General features: G+C 29.1%; 1 protein-coding gene across 1 annotated transcript in view; it reads left to right on the plus strand.

Annotated features, from left to right (window-relative positions):
* LOC117180300 (cyclic nucleotide-gated cation channel alpha-3-like) overlaps positions 1-13,352 on the plus strand; it is a 375,315-nt gene extending 361,963 nt beyond the window's left edge. The window contains exons 12-14 of the mRNA XM_033372719.1: positions 12,205-12,417; positions 12,475-12,880; positions 12,974-13,352. Coding sequence (XP_033228610.1) covers positions 12,205-12,417; positions 12,475-12,880; positions 12,974-13,352 — 998 coding nt within the window. The remainder of the gene's footprint in view (positions 1-12,204; positions 12,418-12,474; positions 12,881-12,973) is intronic.
* Positions 13,353-15,265: the final 1,913 nt, after the last annotated feature.

The following is a 15,265-nucleotide window of genomic DNA, read 5'->3' on the forward strand; positions in this document are numbered from 1 at the left end:
CAAACCGTTGAGGGATATATTTTTATCAATTTATTTATTCTTCTGATTTACATCGCGGGACGGCCATAAATGTCTATCTTAATTAATTTTCGGATTTTCAAATACAAAAGATTCCATGTAAATCAAAAATACTTTTTTACACTCTCATATGACTCACTGAGTCACGCTAAAACCACCTTAAGTTAAAAAAATTGAAGTACTGGTATTAAAATTCACGTATTTTGTTTATCATGCATATTTTTAATAGAAAATTAATTTTGTTGGTTAAAAAAAAAACACTTTTAGTGTAAAATTCTACTCTTTGATTGAATTTTGAAAATTTAAATATTTAGTTAAAAATTCTTTTTTTCCTTTAGAATTCAATATTCAATATTCACCTTTTCCAGTTAAAAAAAGTAAATACTTGTCTTAAAACTTATGTATTTTTTTTATAATGCATCTTTTTCATTGAAAATTAATCTTATTTGAAAAAAGTATTTTTGGTTTAAAATTCTACTCTTTGATTTCATGTTGAACATTTGTCTTGAAAATGTATCTATTGGGTAAAAATGCATCTTTTTCATTTAAAAATGTAAGTACTTGCTTTTCATAAATTCGTAAATAGATTCATAAATAGATTCATAAATTTACTTGAAAATTCATCTCTTGGGATAAAAATTCAAATATTTTGCTAAAAATTAGTTGTTTTTTCTTTGTTTTTTAAAATTTATGGGCCCTCACTGGAAAAGTAAGTATTCCATTTTTAATTCGAAATTTATTTTTGAGTTTCAAATTTAACTATTTGGTTAAAAATTAATGTATTTTGTTTATAATGTTTGCTTTTGCATAGAAAATTCATCTTGTAAGCTAAAACAAATTTTGGTCGAATGTCAATTTTCTTGAAAATAATTTCCCAGGTATAAAATTTTGATTATTTCGCTAAAAATTCATTTATTCTGTTGCAAATTAATTTTTTCACAAAAAACGTAATTATTCTATTTTTTATTAAAAATGTATCCTCATTAGTTGAAAATTCAATTATTTGTTTAAAAATGCATCTTTTTGAATTACAAAATTTAAGTTCTTGCTCTCAAATTCATCTATTTTGTTGATAATTCATCTTTTTTGTGGAAAATTAATCGTTTTGGTTAATAAAAAAACTTTTCGGTTCAAAATTCAGTCTTTGTTGAGTGTCGGACTTTTCTAATAAAAATTAGTTTTATTGCATATTCATAAATTCACTTGAAAATTCACCTTTTGGGTTAAAAACCCAAATATTTGGCTAAAAATTAGTTTTTTCGTTAGTCAAAAATTACTTTCCTTTACTGAAAAAGTATATACACCATTTATAATTAAAAATTTATCATTCTTAGTTTCAAATTCAGCTATTTGGTTGAAAATTATATTATTTTGTTGGTAATGCATCTTTTTCTAAGAAAATCCATCTTGTAGGGTAAAAAATTTGGTTTAACATTCCACTCTTTGGTTGAATTTTCAAATTTTTTATTGAAAATTTATCTCTTGGATTAAAAATTGGAATATTTCCCTAAAAATTCATTTATTTTGTATTAAAATTGATTTTCTTGGCTGAAAACGCAATTATTTCATTTCAAATCGAATATTTATAATTTTGAGGTTAAAATCCACCTATTTGGTTGAAAATTCTCCTTTTTTTATTTGCAAGTTTAAGTTTTTTCTTGAAAATTCATGTATTTTGTTTACAATTCATCTTTTTTTTGTAAAAAATTAGTTTTTTTTTCTTAAGAATAAACTCTCTAGATGAAAATTCAACGCCTTGGTTGAATTTTAAACTCTTTTATTTAAAATTAACTTTTTTCAGTGTTTATAAAAGTTGAAAATTCATCTGGTAGGCATTGTTCCATTTTGATCAAAAATTAATATCTTAAATTAAAAATTAGTATTTTTAATAAAAAATTTATCTTTTCCGCTTAAAAATTCACCTATTTTATGGAAATTTCGTCTTTTTATAGAAAATTAGTTTTCCTAGCTGTGAACTTATCAGTTTGGTTAAAAATACTACTGCTTGGTAGCAGTTACAATAAAATTTTTGTTGTTAAAATAATTATTACGTGTTTTGTTGAGAATTCATTTATTTGTAAAAAAATATTGGTTAAAAACTATTTTTTTACTTAACAGTGTAATGTAAATTTAAATTAGTTATTTTCTATTTAAAACTAAAAGTATTTCGTTCAATTTTTTTTTTATCCAAAATTATTCTTGTTTGAAAATTCATTAATTTCTATTGAAAATGCAACTCTTTGGGTCTAAAATCTTTTTAAGTTAAAAATGTAACTGTTTCGGAAAGAATTCACTCTTTTGGCTTTAAAATTTAACAATTTTGTTGAAAATTATTATATTTTGTAAAAAATTCTTATTTTTGGTGGAACAATAATATTCTTGCTAGAAAATTAATCTTTTTAAGCTAAAAGCTCATCTACATTTTTCATATTTAAACTATCTTACTAAAAATTAAAATTGTTAAGATTTACCACATTTATTTAATATTAATGTAATCTTTTGTTCCAAATGGATCTTTTTTCTTTAAAATTGATCGTTCATAGCTGAAAATTCATGTATTTGGTTAAAAATTCTCCTTTTTTTATCCAAAAATAATCTTCTAGGTTGAAAATTAATTTTCTTAATGCGATTTTTTCTGTCTTAATTACCAAGTTTTGGTTGAGGTTTCCCCAATTTGATAGGAAAATGAAACAATTGATTAAAAATTAACATGTTTCTTAACAATTAAATTCTATTTATGAAAATTTAACTTTTTCCTAGAAAATTAACTTTTTTGTAAAGAAATCATATTTTTTGTTAGTAATTAAAACATTTTCAGATAATTCGCCCTTTAACTTAAAATTCAAGAATTTTGTTGCAAATTGATATATTTGGTTCAAAATTAATGTTCACGGTTGATGATTGAACAACGGTCGGAAATTAAACTTTATAGTTGAAAATTAAACTACAAAATTAAAATTTTCTCTTTTTTTTGTTGTGAAATTAAACTAGTTTTATAAATGTTTAACTTTTTGAAAGATCAAAGACTTTTTTTTGATAAAACACTTTTGTTAAAAATTATTTTTTTAAATTAACAATCCATCTTTGGTTAAAAGTTAATATTTCTTATTAAAAATTATTTTCTTCTGGTACAAAATTTCTTATATTTTGTTAAACAATTAATTTGGTAGAAAATTATACAATTTGGTTAGAAATTAACTTTTTAAATCTAAATTTAACAGTTAGTTTCAAAATTAAATCATTTTGATGAAAATTCAACTTTTTCTTTGGAAATTAGCTGTTTTTTTAAATCAAATTTTCAGATGAAAAATTCAACCTTTTTGTAGAAAATTCATTCTTTTGGCTATAAAATTCAACAATTTTGTTAAAAATTAATGTATTTTATGGAAAATTCTATTGTTTGGTTGAAAGTTAAAATATTTTGCTAAGTTTCACTGCTTTGGTTTAAAATTCGTTTTCTTTTTGTATTAATTGTTTAATTTGAAATTGAACTATTCCAATTTTTTTAATTATCTTTTATAAGCTAAAAATTTAATTATTTGGTTGAAAATTCCTCTATTTTTGTGAAAATTTGTTTCTTTGGTTAGAAATTTGAAAATTAATTAAAATGTATACATAAATAAAATCATTTATTCCTCAGGGTCGATACCCTACTATTCAAAAAAAGCTTTTTATTGTTTTATTTTATTATTTATTATTTTATTCTTTTATCGTTCGTAACGAAAATTTAAAACCTTTTGAATTTCTAAAATATGGAGCCATAAATATTTGAAATTGCATGAACTTCTTCAGCGTATCAAAAATAAATCAAGACTAATGTAAATTTGAATTCTAGAAAAGATATATGTACCTTGGACGTTTTTTAAAGAGCTCTCAAGCATTATATTTTTTACACGTTTTCAACAGTTCCCTTGATGTATTTTTCCAACGGGATTTTGATGGTTTTCATAGCATATGGCAGTCGCTTACGAGATATGAATTTTAAATTGCAATTCCAAACAGGAGCGGATATGTGACAACCTATATTCGTAAAAATAATATTACTTTTTCCATTAAAATTGCTGATGGCTTAACAGCAAGAATAAACTTCAATCGAAAGAAAATGAATTCAATTTTTTTTAAACAAAGTTTTATATAATATTTTTGATAAATAAAGCCAAAATGATAAATCTCATCAAAAAATTGTTATAAAAAAATGTGTAGCAATTAAAAAAAATATATAATAATTTCTCTTTAAGTAATCTTTAAGTACTATTTTATACTATCTAAATTTACAAAAACTTTACATTTCTGAGATTTCAGGTAAAAGTATTGCATTTTCTACAAAAGATATGAATTTTTAAGCAAATAGTTCAATTTCCAAACAAAAAGTGAAATTTTTCACTCATATTTTGATTCTTTACCAAAGAAATGAATTTTTAACTAAGTTTCAACAACAGAAGATTTAACTTTTGAACAAATTAAAAAAATTTCAACAAAAAGACGTTATTACAAGAAAAAAGTTTAATTTGCTTAACGAAAATATGAATTTTGAATTTAAAAAATGGTTACTTCTGACCAAATAGTTAAACTTTCAAGCCAATAAAATGAATTTTCAACCAAAAAAGATGACTGCTTAACAAAATTGTTGAATTTTCAACAACAACAAATTCAATTTTGAACCTAATAATAACATTTTTGAACAGAGCGGGGTAATTCTAAACTGACAATCCAGTAGTGGACTTTTCAATAAAAAATAAATGATTTTCAACCAAAAATGGTTGGATTTTCAAATTGAATTATATTAATTTATGTCAATAGATCAATTTTCAACTACATGGATGAATCTTCAACCTGTAAAAGAATCTCTTAACAAATTAAATTAATTTTTAACCAATTAATTGAATTTTTGAACACATAATATTTTAAACAATCAAAACGATTTTAATTTTAAATACAAAAATTTAAATTTATTCCAAAAATATAATTTAAAAAGAAAGGAATATTTTTTACTTTGACCAAAAAAATAAATTCTCTGTGAAGAAATATAATACTTGATATTTTAACTGATTTTTTAAAAATGTTTAACCAAGAAGGGTTTGAATTAAATTTTTAAGTTTTCGATCCAAAAAAGCGAATAATTTGAAAAACAATCGAATTTTCAACCTGAAAAGACAAATTTCCAACACAGTAGTTTACTTTTAATGCAGAAAACACGAATTTTCAACACAATAGTAATATTTTCAACTAAAGAGATAAATCATCAACTAATGAAAAGATTTTTTTTAAATAGTTCAACTTTAAACTAAGCAGTTAAATTTTTTAATAAAAAAATTAGTTTCAAACGAAATATTTCTATATTTAACTAAAGACATGTATCTATAAATTAGCAAAAAGAAAGTTTCAAAAAGTAATTCAAGTTGCAAATTGCAATTAATATATTATAAATTAATTTTCACCTGATAATTGTTAATTTTGAAACTTTTGGAACTTTTCTGATTCAAATCATTTTTATTTGTTCAAACCATTTTTTCCTTTAAATCTAAAGAATATACTATTTTATAGGAAAAGTGTTGCACTTTATGATTGTTAAAAATCGCAGTTATTATGGAAAAGCCATTTTAAATTATTTGTATAATAATTCCTTATGTTGCTTTTTATTTAGTATTTTCTAAATTTAGAAATCGTGCACTAATATTTAAAAGAATATTCCTTTTCTTCTCAATTTTTTTTATTTACGTTATGGATATTTATTTGTTTAGATCGATTTCATTGATAAAAGGAATTTCTAGGTAATAAACAACATAATGTACGAGATTAAAAAAACGAGAACTTTCTCCATCTTTCTTATGAAAAGAAACTAGTAATATTATTTGTTTAAATAATTGCAAACTGTCTTTTACAAAAAACACTCTTAAAATTTATCACTTTCGTACTTATTTTTTGAAAGTAATAACTTTGAACGATTTACAATATGAAAAAATTGTTGGAATAAATCAAAATTATTTAAGCGAATGCCAAATATTCTAAACAAAAATATATTACCTTTAATATTCGCTAATTGTGTGATTAATTCTAGAAAAGATGAACTTTTTTACGATTTACAGATGTTGCCGGGTGCTCTAATCACTAAGCTACCTAGGCATACACTTGTACCTTACACTAGACGTACTTGTAAAAAAAGATTCTTCTTTCGACCTCTCCAGTAGCTTAGTGGTCAAAACACCTGCGACCGCACAGTGGGCGAAATTAAAAAAAGTTGTTCAAAATAACCTGTAGCTCACACATTTTAATCTATTTTTAATTTTTTTAATTCAGCATTAAATTGTGAACAAATATGTCGAGGCCTATTTTTTAATTTTTTTTTTAATTTTTAAAGAGCTACTAATAGCGGAAAATTTTCATTTATTGATTTTTTTTTCCTCTGGGAAAAATTTTCTCAGGGACAGCAGGCATCAGGTTTGATGCAAAAGGGTCGGTGGAAGAAAAAAATTTATTAATATTTCAAGTTATTTGTTATAAACAAATATTTGGAACAAATAGCGAGTATGATGAATTTTTGTTATGATACAATTTGTTACATTTATTAACAATTATTGTAAATAAATGCATTATTTAATAATTAAAAGGAAGAACCACCTTACTCAACAATGTAATGTCCAGATCATAGATATGTTCATTAATATTTATATTATTCGTTCAAAAATTTAACGAATTATACCAAATAACGAAAATAAATCAATGAACATCGCAGGCCATGAGACTTGAAGATAATCAGAAGAAACTTCGGTTCGCTTCTGCCTAAAACTGTTCAAATCGTGGAATTGTTTATAATAATTGTCGATAAATTAAAAAAATCATATCAGATAACAAAAATACCTCAATGTGGATCACAAACAATTAGATTCAAAGTCAATCGGGAAAAAATGCGTTTCATTTCTATCTAAAACTGTTCAAATCATGCATTTTTTCATAATAATTTTTGATAAATTTAACAAGTCATATCAAATGACAAAAATACATAAATTTGAATGACAATCCATGAGATTCAAAGACAATCGGAAGAAAATTCGGTTAGTTTCTGTTTAAAACTGTTCAAATCATGCATTTGTTTATAATAATTGTTGATAAATTTTACAAATTAAATTGGATACCACATTTCACCTCATTGCTCTAAACGAACGATTTCGATGCATAAATACTGATTAAGATTTCCACAGAGAAATAAAGAAAAAAATTTTAATCAATATTTTTTTCTTATTTGCAGCTCTATAAAAATATACAGAAACAAAAATTTTAAAACCGGCCTCGCCAGATTTTTTGCGAATATAATGCTGAATCAACGAAACTGAAAATCGATCAAGAGCTGTGACCTATAGGTTATTTTAAACTTCGTTTTTCATTTCGCCCCACTGTGGACCGTCAGAAGACCTGTGGTTCGATTCCCAGCGGAGCGAAGGAGATCTTTTTTCAAAAATATAATAAAATATTAAAATTTTAGAATAAAACAAAGAATTCTAAATTTGAAGGCTGTCTTAGATCGGTAGTGTGAGTTTCAATTTTCCGTTTGGCTTACGTGTGAAAAAAGATTCTTCTTTCGATCTCTCCTGTAGCTTAGTGTTAAGCGCACCCGTCCGGCAATTGGAAGACCTGCGGTCCAATTCCCAGCGGAGTGGATGAGAAAATATTTTTTCACGACTAAACTTTAATATTAAGGCTTCAACTTCATCTAATTATGTGATTTTTTAATGTTGTTAGAAACCTATTTGAGTCTAAAATTTTCCAAGCATTACATTTGTGTCCCAAAAATTTACTATGCTCATAAAATATGTAGGAATATGACACTACAGGAAATAGCTTTATAAGAAATATGCGCAGTACATTCCATGAGAATATGGCATTTTCATGAAGGAAAATTGTAATTTACATCTGACGCAAAGATTGTTTTCTCAACGCACTCTTGCCTGAGAAATTGTGTACTTTACTCCTCGGATGTTTGATGTTTATTCTTAAAATTGAGTTCTCCTAATACAAAACTCTGATTTAATCTGTTTTTCTATGTATAAGAAATCTAAATACCTCAAAAGATTAAATTTACTCACCTTCAATGTATATTTTGTTGAATTTATCTGAATGAAACGAGCGGTGATTTCAGAAAAGGGTTTGCGTAGCCTAAGAGGATAATTAAGTTGTCGAAACTTCGCCCTTTAAAAATTTCCTGCCCTTACCGCCCTGCTTTTCCCTCTTCTCTCCTACTTCTTGTCCCTAAATTTACCCTTCGCTTGCACTCCCTTCCCAAACTTTTTTCGTCTCTAAATCCCTCTCTCCTCCCTTCCATAGCTAACACTCCCCAACCTCTACTATCCTTTTACAGCCTTCACATTTCCTCTTTTACTCTTCTGTACTTCCCTACTAGTCTTCCTTCACTTCTCTTTCTACCCTTCCTCACTACTCTTTTTCCCTCTTAATCATTTTCACTATCTTTCTTGCCTAATTTTCCGTTAGTTTATTTAATTGAACCTCCCTTAACTTATCCCAATTCAGATCTGCTTTTTTTTTACTTGCTGTGTGGTTCCCCAACTTCCCTTCCCGTCATTAACCTCACTTTCTTCCTTTCCCTTATATTCCCTCACTTTCCCTTTTTCTGATTTTATAATTTTACTTACTTCGCCTAATTCCTTTTCGCTTATTTATCCTTACTAGATTTTACTTTATTTTCCCTAATTTTTGTACTTTTTTCTAATATACCCTTCAATTCCTCTCCTCTAATTTCTCCACACTTTCTCTACTTTCCCTTTCCTCACTTTCCCTCACTTATCAACTTTCTTTTCTCTTATTTTCAATCTTCTACTACCTTACCCCTTATTTTAAATTACTTTCCCTTCTTTATCACCTCTTATTTACCCTCATTCACTCTACTTCCCCACCCTAATTTTTTCTAACTCCCTTTATTTCCCTTATCCTCACTTACCTTCACTCTAATATTTTCTATCATCTCATTTCCCATTACTTTTCCTACTGATTCTTTCCTCATCTTTCCTACTTTACCACACCTTACTTAGCTTTAGTTCCTCTTCTTTAATTTCTCCTCACCTAATTTTTCTCTTCTAATTTGCCCTTACGTCTCTTACATCCCCTCCCCTCATTGCATCTCACTTTCCTTGCTTCCTCTCCTTTCATTTCTCCTCATCGACCCTACTAACCCTTCCCTGGCTTACGTCTGCTTCCCCTGACCTAATTTCCCCTACTTTCATATACTTCCCCTATCCTGATTTCCCCTACTCTCAAATATTTCCACTATCCTAATTTCCCCTTACTTTCTATACGTCTTCTTCCCTCATTTCCCCTTATTTATCTACTTTCTCTTACTTCTCTTTCCTACTATAAGTGAGGTTTTGAAATCAAGAACATTATTACCGACATTTGCCGAGATAAGTGAGTTTTGTGCAGTAATTATGATAAATAAAGAAAGTCATAATTGATTATTATTATATATCTATTTTTTAAACATTTATAATTGACAGTTATATAAACTAGAATTACGAAAAATATCTTTGAAATAATTATGTATAGTAGGTTTGAATCTCACCCTCCCCTTGTTTCTTCTTCTCCATTACTTTTCTCCCCTTCTCCCACCACTTTCCCCTATCTTTCTTTGCCCTTCTCTCACTTTACCGATTGTAACTCTCCCTTCCCGAAATTCTTCCTTCTTTGCTTTTCCCTCTCCTAACTTTTCCAACTAATACTTATTTTCTGCTACTTACTATCCTCAGCCATCAATTTCTCTTTCCTACTCACCTACACTGCCCTACTAGCTCTTTCGCAATTTCCTTTACTACTTTCCCTTATATTTATAATTTTCTCTACCTTGCCTTTCCACCTTCCACTCATTTGATCAACGTATTCTCTCCTCATTTCCCCTTAACACTTTCACTTTCCTCCCAACATTTCTGCTGCTTCTCCTACTTTTACTCCGCTTATTCCGTCTCATGTCCTCTTCTTTTCTAGTCCTTAATATCCTCACTCTCCGTATTTCTCTTTTCTTTATTCTCGCCCTTCCTTCACTTTCTTCACTACCCTTCCTCACATATAATCATTCCCTTTATTTCACCTGCATAATTTCTCCTCATTTCATATACTTAATCTCCCATGATTTCTCCTCAATTTTTCTACCTTTCCCTTCCCTAATTCCTTCTACCTTTCCTATTTTTACTCCGCTTATTTCCCCTCCTACTTCCACTTCACTGATTTAACATCAGTAACCCTTTTCTTATTTCCCCTCGCTTCCACGTCTTTTTCCCTTCTCGTTTTCCTCTTTGCCGCTATTTTTTATATCCTTATTTCTCCTCACTTTCCCTCACTTTCCCTACTTTCTCTTGTCTCACAATATCTTACTTTGCTTAATACTCATTTTCTCTCACGCTCTGACTCTACTAATTCTCTCCTCATTTCCTCTTTCTTATTCATTGAATACCTTTAATTAAAACAAAAAATTTAAGTAAGCTGAAGAGCCATTTAGAAGTTTAAAAAATTCAATATTAATTAAATTTTTGAAATGATTCCAAATGAAAAAATTTTTAGCTTTAGATTCAATTTTTTAAATCTCAGCGACCGTAAGAAATGTTTGCGAAGCGAAAAAAAACGGGAATTTTTTTTATTAAAACAGTCTCCCTGATCCTGCCGTAAGAGTACTATAGACAGACGGGCGAACATCCGACCGAACCCATAAGGATTTTCTCTTGGAAGTGCGAATTCGTAAAACGAGAAGAGAAAAACGGATAATTTTCTTGAGAAGAGGCGAAAGAAGAGGCAGTATTTTTTAGAAAAGAAGGATAATATGGAATTAGTATATAGTAACTTATGTTAAAAGAGTGAAAGAAGCAGATTTTTCTCGCGAGGGTAGTAATTAATGTAGACAAAAATTTACTTTTGTTCTGTGTTGCATATTAGTATTTTATTCCACTCTCAATCGTGGTCACTTTTTGGCCCTGAAAAGCGGTTCCGACGAATTTTTTATAGGATTGTTCGTTGCGCGAATTCTGATAAATTTTACTTGTGCCCCGCAAATTTTACTCTCGCCCCGCAAATTTTACTTTCGCCTCACAAATTTTATTTTCACCCCCCCACAATTTACTTTCGCTTCGAAAATTTTACTTTGACCTCACAAATGTTACTTTCGCCTCGCAATTACTTTTACCCGGACATTTTACTTTCGCTCCGAAAATTTATTTTGGCTCCGGAAATTTTACTTTCGCCTCGCAAATAATTTCGGCCCGCAAATTTTACTTTTATCTCTCAAATTTTATATTCGCCACGCTAATTGTACTTTTTTCCAGCTAATTTCACTTTCGCCCCGCTAATCTTACTTTCTCCCTGCTAAATCTACTTTCGCTTTGCTAATTTTACTTTCGCCCCGCAAATTTTAGTTATGCTTCGCATATATTACTTTTGCTCCGCAAATTTCACTTGCGTCCCGCAAATTTGTCTTTCATCCCAGAAATCTTACTTTCGCCCCGCAAATTTTATTTTCACCACGCAAATTTTACTATTGCCCCGAAAATATTTTCTCCCCCCAAATTTTACTTTCATTTTGGAAATTTTACATTTGACCCGCACATTTTATATTCACCTCTCTAACTTTACTTTCGTCCAAAAATTTTACTCTCATCTCGCACTTTGACTTTCGCTCCGCAAATACTTTCGCCCGCAATTTTTACTTTCATCTTGCAAATTTTACTTGTGACCCGCAAATTTTACATCCGCCTCTCTAATTTTACTTTCGCCCAGCTAATTTCACTTTAGCCCAGCTAATTTCACTTTCTGTTCGCTAATTTTACTCTTGGCTCGCTGACTTTACTTTCACCTCGCTAATTTTACTGCCGCCCTGCGAATTTTAGTTTCGCTCCGCATATTTCACTTTTGCGCCCAAAATTTTGCTTTTATCCCGCAAATTTTACTATGGCCCTACATAGTATTTTACTATCTCCCTACGAATTTTACTTTCGCCCCGCTAATTTCAATTTCGCTTTGAAAATTGTAGTTTGGCTTCGCAAATCTCACTTTCATTTCGCAAATTTTACTTTTGCCCCGCGAATTTTACTTTTGCTCCGAAAATTTTAGTTTCGCCCCGCAAATGCGATTTGGGGGAAATATATGCTACTTTCTCCACTACTACACCCTGAAATTAATTTTTTCTTCATTTTTTAGGTATGACCTGCAACAGCATGACACAGTTGGTGAGCGAAATCACAACACCTGTCCTCGGTAACCACGATGTCCTCCTCGCGGAAATCAAACGTCTGCGCGAACGACTCGTCTGCCTCGAATCCGAAAATGCCGCGATGAGCGTCAAACTCAACCAGTCACAATGGGAGGTAGAAAACCGGCTAAAAGAAATTGAATTGCAGATCGGTGGTGCCAGTTCCACATCCAGCCTGGAGGACAACGAACGCAACCGAGAAAGCATTATTTAACGAGAAACACAGCCGCGGGAGCGCGGCAAGACAAAAATCGAGCGGATCCATCGATACCTCGAACAATCAACCTTCAACTTAGAGGACATCCTCGACGACGGCAGAAGCTCGAGGATCGACGGTAGGTCCAGCGACACCAAATCAATCGGCAGTCTCAGCCAGAGGCTCTTCGAAAGTGACAACGAGGAGGACGACGAAAAATACTTAGGAACCTGCAACGGTTATTCCTCTCATCCTGGGAGCAAGTCCAACCTCCTCCTTTGCAGCGAGTGTGATTTTAAATGCAGAAAGTGCTCCTACAGACCCCGAACGCCAAACGCTTTTGGAAAATTCGTCGAGGAGCGACTGGATCATCCCCAAGCTTCGGATCCTTGCAGCTGTGATGATCCCAGTGATGATCCTGAACAGCAGTTCAGGAGAAGGAAGGATGAAGAAAAGAGGGATGAAACTTCGGATTGTTTATCATGTCCTCAGTGCTGCTTCAATGGTTCAAATCCTAGGAGGTGCATCCACTGTGAAGTTTCTGATCAGGATGATGGCGATCTAATTTGCTTTCGGTGCCAAAATGACGAATCTTCCAGGTGTGATAAATGCGAGAGGGAAGGTGGGTCTAGGATTCGCTCCATCGCAGCTTCTTTGAGTGATGAGAGCAAGAGAAAAATGAAAATTCAGCTCAACAGCAGAACCATTGACTTCGATTCGGATGAAACTGGAGAAAGTGATCCTACAAATGGAATGGAGGATGAAATTACAACTGAAAGACTCGCGACGATTGCTGAGGCCAAAGGCGACACGGCGAGTGAAAATGGAGAGGACGAAAATCCGAGGAAGATGAATGGATCTTCGAAGTTTCTCAATTATATGATCGTCATCTTTTTGTAAATATAGTAGAGTCAGAAAGAGATGATGATTTCTGATTATGGTTTCCAAGGATTTCTAGATAGCTTAATTTTTTTTTGAGACAATTTTGCTGATTGGGGTCATCCACAAATTAGGTAAGAGGATTTGGGAAAAGTCCAGCAGAAGATCGATTCGGATTTCAGGAATTTTTAACCAAATAATTGAATTTTCAAACACAAAAGACCACTTCTTAGCCAAAAATGGATCGTTAAATTTTCAGTTAAAAAATATCATTTTTAAACTAAAAATAATAAGTTATCCACAAAATAGTTTATTTTAAAGCCATGGAAATGAATTCTAAATCTGAGTGAAAAATCTTTAACGGAAATTTGAATTTTTGAAACTAATTTTTAAACTGAATGTTATAAATATGCAATAAACAATGGAATACTCCACTTTTTAGTTCAATAACTGAATTTTCAACCACCAAAAAACAAATTTTCAGAAAAATAATTCAAATATGTTTAAATTTATTAAAATTAAAATAATTTTCTGAATTCTTTTAAACTTTTCTAAATTCAACTAAATTATTTTGAGTTTTGTTTTCAATTATTTTACTTGACCCTAATTTCATTTATAAAATTCTTCTGAATTACCTGTAATTTTTCTCAATTCATGCCAAATTTAATTAATTAAATGTATTTTCAAAATATTTTTGTTTGTTTTTAATTTCCTTGGATATTTTTTAATTCGCATTGAATTTTTGTGAATCCCATTGAATTGTCTGATTGTTCTAAACTCATTCGAATTTCATTTAATTACTTAGATTTTTTTAAAATTTTATTCCATTTAATTTGCCCTGAATCTCCTTCACTCAATTCTACTGAAATCAGTGTAACATTTTTTATTTCAAAAATTTTTGAATGTGAATTTTTAGGTGAAAAAGGTAAGTCTTAAGCCGAAATGGAACAGTTAAATTTTCATTTACAAATATTAATTTTTAACCAAAGAATTAATAAAATATTAACAAATATATAAAACTATAAATTCTTCCTAATCCATATGAATTTGACTGAATTCAATTGATTATTTTTTTATTCTGTCAATTTTTTTTATTTGATTTGGGTTTCAGTATCAATTATCATTACTCTATTTGGATTATTTGAAATTCTTCAACATTCTTTTTAATTTTTTTTATTTTCAAATTCGCATAATTTTTTCTCAGTTCATTCAAACTTATGTTAATTCAGTGCATTTTTTAAATATTTTAAAATTATTTTCAATGCATTTGATTTTTTTAATTCACCTTCAATTTTCATAAATTTTGCTAATTTCATGAATTTCTCTTATTTCTTAAAATTGACTTGAATTGGATTTAATTATATACATAAACCAGTGAAATATTTTGGATTTAAAAAATTTTTATTCAATTATTTGAAATTTACCAAAAATTAAAAAATCGAATTCTCTTGAATTCTCTTAAATTCTCTTAAATTCTTCTCCATCCATTTCAATTTTACTGAAATCTATGGATTATTCTGGAATTCTTTGATTTCTTTTAATTTGATTTAGATAACAGTATCAATTCTCACTCATTTATTTGAATTCTTTTGACCAGTAAAATTTTTAACTGAAAAAAATTTCAATCGAGAAAATAATATGCCAAAAAAGTTGAATATTTATTCGAATGCATGATTTAGAAACAAATAGTTGATTTTTTAACCGTAAAATATTAGCTTTGAACCGTAAATGGAATAGTTAAATTTTCAGTTAAAAAAAGTTAATTTTCAACCACAGAAATAAATTTTTAATTAAAATTATTAACCATAATAATGAAAAAAAAAATTTGAAACAAATATCATGGCTTTTCAAACAAATAGTGAATTTATCAACTAAAAAAACTCCAACCAAAAATTGAATAGTAATATTTGTGTTCGAAAAAAAATTGCTACAAG

This window comes from Belonocnema kinseyi, chromosome 9, assembly GCF_010883055.1.
Source record: "Belonocnema kinseyi isolate 2016_QV_RU_SX_M_011 chromosome 9, B_treatae_v1, whole genome shotgun sequence".
In the NCBI taxonomy this organism is placed as follows: Eukaryota; Metazoa; Arthropoda; class Insecta; order Hymenoptera; family Cynipidae; genus Belonocnema; species Belonocnema kinseyi.